At 32.8% G+C, this 4704-nt stretch overlaps 1 protein-coding gene across 1 annotated transcript; it reads right to left on the bottom strand.

Moving 5' to 3' along the window:
• Positions 1–487: 487 nt before the first annotated feature.
• Positions 488–3011, bottom strand: LOC110717017 (methyltransferase-like protein 13). Its single transcript, XM_021895658.1, has 7 exons — positions 2765–3011; positions 2571–2667; positions 2304–2442; positions 1728–1810; positions 1498–1632; positions 1307–1411; positions 488–610 (listed from the first exon to the last, which is right to left on the bottom strand). The coding sequence occupies exons 1-7, from the start codon at positions 2839–2841 to the stop codon at positions 488–490; spliced, it is 759 nt and encodes a 252-aa protein (XP_021751350.1). The 5' UTR covers positions 2842–3011.
• Positions 3012–4704: the final 1693 nt, after the last annotated feature.

Raw genomic sequence — 4704 nt, 5'->3', positions numbered from 1 at the left:
TTCTTAGTTGTAATTGTTTGTTAGTTGGACACATGAAATGACAATATAGGACATTAGCAATTCATTTTTACTTCACTAAGGTAAGAAGTGCGAGGACAAAAATGTAAATTAGAGTAACTTTTTAGGATGAAATTGTCATTTGACATCCATTACTCAATAAGCTAATCTAAAAAGCTCTATTTTTTAGCTTTTCACAAATTAGTTGTGCCTCAATCAACTCATTTAAAAAGCTCTTTAACCAAACAACCAAATTAAATGATTTATGCAACCAAGCCTCTAATTTGGTCAAATAAGCTTATTTTTTTGTCAAAACTCTAATTACCAAACCTGGCTAATAAGATCTGCCCAATCATTTGAGCAAATAAGGACTAATGATTTGATATGCAAAACATAATTCATGATCACCATTGGAAAGGTTAACAAGAGAATAAGAATGCAAAAAAACGCTGTTACACTGCTTCTTGACCACTTCACCTTTTTAGTTGTCCTACGGTTCATCAATGTTGGTCTTGAATAAGAAATCTTCACCTTCCAATTCATCTTGATACAAGCATATTGATGAAAGGTTTAGCCTTTCACAAGGTTGATAACTATTCAATGATCTTGTGCCCTGTGGTTTGCAGCATAGAAACTTAAAAACTTAATTCACTTGCACTAAGAAATTTAGCATAATAGCAGAGCTGAACATAATTATGCATGATCAAATTTGTAAGAATCATTTTCGAAAGGATGCAGTCTCATGGGATTCAAATTGCATATTGGAAAGAAAAGATAGCATCATTTGGCCTAATTACTGCAAGTTTAAGTGAAGCATAGTAGCATACATCAAATAATATGAATAACATGCACCGGTAAAGTGGTATACACTCTATACAGGTTTCTATGACACACAAATCAAGTCCTCTTGTCTACTATTCTCCTCATATTCTAGTTACAAGTGTTCTATAAGTTCAATATCACTTTGATTCTCCATTTCACCTCTAAGTGCTCAAATCAGAAACTCAACATCAAACATGAGTAAGTTCATTTTGGACAAAAATATATGCAAAGTTTTCATGATGGTTGTGTTGAACACTTGGCACTGTATCCATAAATCTGAGTAACATAACAGGTGATATATTCCAAGATCTTATACAAGATAACCTTAGTCTGTAAAAAATTGTTTCTTCAAGTGTTATAAATTAGAATAGACTCAAAATGCGGGTTATAGGAATATGTAACAATTTCCTTTCAGTAAATGAATGTTGGTTATGTTCTCACACTTAAAACCCTACCTAGTTCAAAAAACATAAGAAATTAACCTAACCTTCTTTAGAGTGTAGAAGAAATAATGGAATCCATCACCAAAAGTGATCCACTTCATTGACCATGTAAAATCAGGAGCTTCAAATAATGGACGCCTAAAGTGTGGCTGCAACAGAAAGTTAAGAAATAATGACGAGAAAAATCCATGCTAGAGCTTATATGATTCAGTGAACAAAAGTTTGAATGTACTACCTGCCCAAACGAAATTGATATGTAGATACCATTTGGCTTCAATACCCGGTGGATGACTTGGAGCATTGCCATGACCTTGCTAATGGTTTCAGCTTTTGGGTTCCACGGATCACCACTGTCCACGAACAATACATCCTTGAATGACAAGTATATCCAAACTTGGCAAATTAAAAGCCAATTTGCACTTACAAAAGAAATATTTAAGGCTAAGCTACTAATATTGTTCTCACCATTGTTCCTTTCTCAATAACAACATCAAAAGAATCATCTGCGAATGGCAAGTCTAGCATGTCCGCAGCCATGGCCTTTATTTCTGACATTTAAGGCAGCACAAATCATCCAAAGTTAAGATAAAGGGGGCAAGAAAGTGCAACAATCAGTACTGCTAAACCAAAATACATTCATAATCAGTCAAGACAAACAACTTGACAATCATACTTTCCACAAGTGAATAAACCTCGAATCTTCTCTAAATTCACATTGAATTTTAATGAAAGGACAACAATTAGCAACAACAACACATGGAATAAGCACAAAATGAAGTACACCTTAATAATATCCGAGCATGTCCATGGAAGGCTATATATTTGTTCACACCAAAAATCAATAGCATCATACAAGATAATCAATGACAATAGGCTATAAATTCAATCCAATTCCAAAATCCGAATCTGGGACAAACTTAAAGAATCAAGCTTTCAACAACAATGTGTTAGCAAAATGACAACAACGGCATAGAATTCACAACAGCAAGCAAGATGATTGTAACATTGAAGGAAGAAAACCCCACAAAGAAATGCACAAACCTTTGAATTCCTTCAACAACAATCTTTTCTGCACTTTCTCAACAGCAATTGGGGATAAATCAGTGCAAGTGATATTCTTAATCCCATTTTTATACATTTCATCACTTAATTGGGAATTTCCACAACCCAATTCCAAAACCTAAAAATTGAACAAATGAAACTTATCAAATTCATATCAAGCCCAGAAAATTAACATAAATAAATAAAAAAAAATACTTCAGTATTAACATTCTACAAAAAAAAAAAAAAATGAAACAGAGAAAATACAGAGGAATTAGGTTGAATATTCTCCAAAATTAGGTGACGAAAATGGGAATAATCTTTGAACCATTCATAATCTTCTTCCTTAGCAAATCTATCGTTCCTAAAAGAAAATTTTAGAAATTAAATTAGATGCAATAAATTTGAGCAAATTTTTTTAGAGTGAAATTAAAATTAGAAACAGGGGAGAGAGAACAAACCAGTAAAGTGGATCAAGATAAGTCAAAACGGAAGAGGGTACTACTGTATCTTCGAGATTCTTCTTCTCATAAACCATTGATGAGAGATTCTGGGTACCTTTGATTTCAGAGGGTTTTCTTAAACCATAGATTGAGCAAGAGCGACGACAAGGCTTACAGGTCAACAAGTCAAAGTCTTTAATATCGGAAAATTTGTCAAATCGTTGCTTTGTCAGACTAAATTTAGGTTTCCGCTTAGATTTTGGATTCCCCGTTTTCTCTATCTTTGCCCCGTTATTTTTTTTCCAATAATTTTCCTGCTCTAACAGCCTAACAAGTGATAACCAATTGACAAAAACATAATTTCAATTTACGATTTCACAAAAATCATTAAATTCAATCAATTAATAAATGAAATTTTATATCACCATAAAGTGTTTAACTCATTAGTCTAGAAAATAAGTTGATTAACTACCAAAAAATGTGAATCAGACATATTTTTTACAAGTTTTGTACTCATTATGAAAACTCTAATTGAAATTCGTTTATAAACAAAAAGTTCTCCTTAATAGGTTGGAAAAAAACAAAAAGAAAAAAATGAAAGCTAAATAACATACAATTGAAGACGACTGCAATCATAGGGTCTACAGTAGAAGACGGCTGGGTATGGGCGACGCTGGTTTACGACAATTGGGCGGTGTAGAAGAGATAGAAGGAAAGAGAGCTTCTGTGAATCTTGTGATGCAGCAACGATAATGCTTTCGTAGGGCTTTCTTTCTTTCTACAGAGTAAGTTTTAAGGAGGTTAGGTCAAATTTTATAAAATCAACCACAACTCATAGTTTTTAATTAAAAAACCTGCTGCATTTTTATTTAAAATTTGAAAATAAACCGCACTTTTAATTTAGATTTCGGTTTGAACTTTTTTAACGTCAATTAATTTAGGTTCGTCGTTGTATAACGGTCATTTAAAGTGGCTTTTCTATAGTTCTGTTCATTTAAATTATATATGTAGCCTTTACTCTAATGGCATGAAAAAATCGACCTATAGGTTACATTTACATAATTTTGTTAGCAAGAAAGGCATAAACAAGAGAAATTTAGCTTCTTTCATTTAGGTTACATCTTACATTTTAAAATCGGTCACACTATAATTCAACACTCACTTTACTCTAGCTAGGAAGATCATTCTAAGGTACCTCACTTAATCTTGGAATATTTTTCTAGAAATCATAAATGACTAATAAAGACAAAAACTTTATATACTAATAAAAAAAAGAAAAAAGATGGCATTCATATAGTGACATCAGCTACATTGTTTGTTTTTTTTTTTAGGGTGTTTGGGTTGGGGAGGGGGGGGGGCTCAAGAGGGGCTAGCCCCAGGAAATAAAGCTACATTGCTTTCTTATAAATTTATTGTTCATGTTGCATTTTTGTTGTTGATTAATTGTTCTACCATTGCACCACCATCCTTTTACTCCACCTTAACTTGAAAGTGAGTTCTTAGAATGAACTCCAAACTTATATGTAATTTGTTTTTTGAGGAAAAAGGTAATAAGCAAGAAGTTAGCTAGAGTAGTCTTCCCTCCAAGTTTATGCATAATTGGGTTGTGATGTTGAGTAGGCACGTATTTTTGTGAGAATTGTGAGAATATCGATCAAATAGCTAATTTGACAACAATCCCTTCATTTTTAGTCCTCTATAAATTAAAGTGACAATCAATGTCAACATGTTTAGACTTTTTATGGTGAAACAGTTAGATTGGCTAAAATTGCAAGGGCGGCTTGGTAGCACTGACACTTGATTCCCAGTTCTTTAAGCGGATTAAATTTGAGCCACATCACTTTACAGGCTATTGACCAATATTATACCTCAGATAAAATTTGACCTTGCTATAATAGGTTTTTTTTTCTTGGATTTCAAAGGCATAGGTTATTCTCATGGCTGAATACGGAAGCCTA

The sequence above is a fragment of the Chenopodium quinoa genome, unplaced genomic scaffold (genome assembly GCF_001683475.1).
Source record: "Chenopodium quinoa cultivar QQ74 unplaced genomic scaffold, ASM168347v1, whole genome shotgun sequence".
Classification (NCBI taxonomy): domain Eukaryota; kingdom Viridiplantae; phylum Streptophyta; class Magnoliopsida; order Caryophyllales; family Amaranthaceae; genus Chenopodium; species Chenopodium quinoa.
The sequence above is the reverse complement of the archived record's forward strand: the minus strand, read 5'-3'. Positions and strand labels throughout refer to the sequence as shown.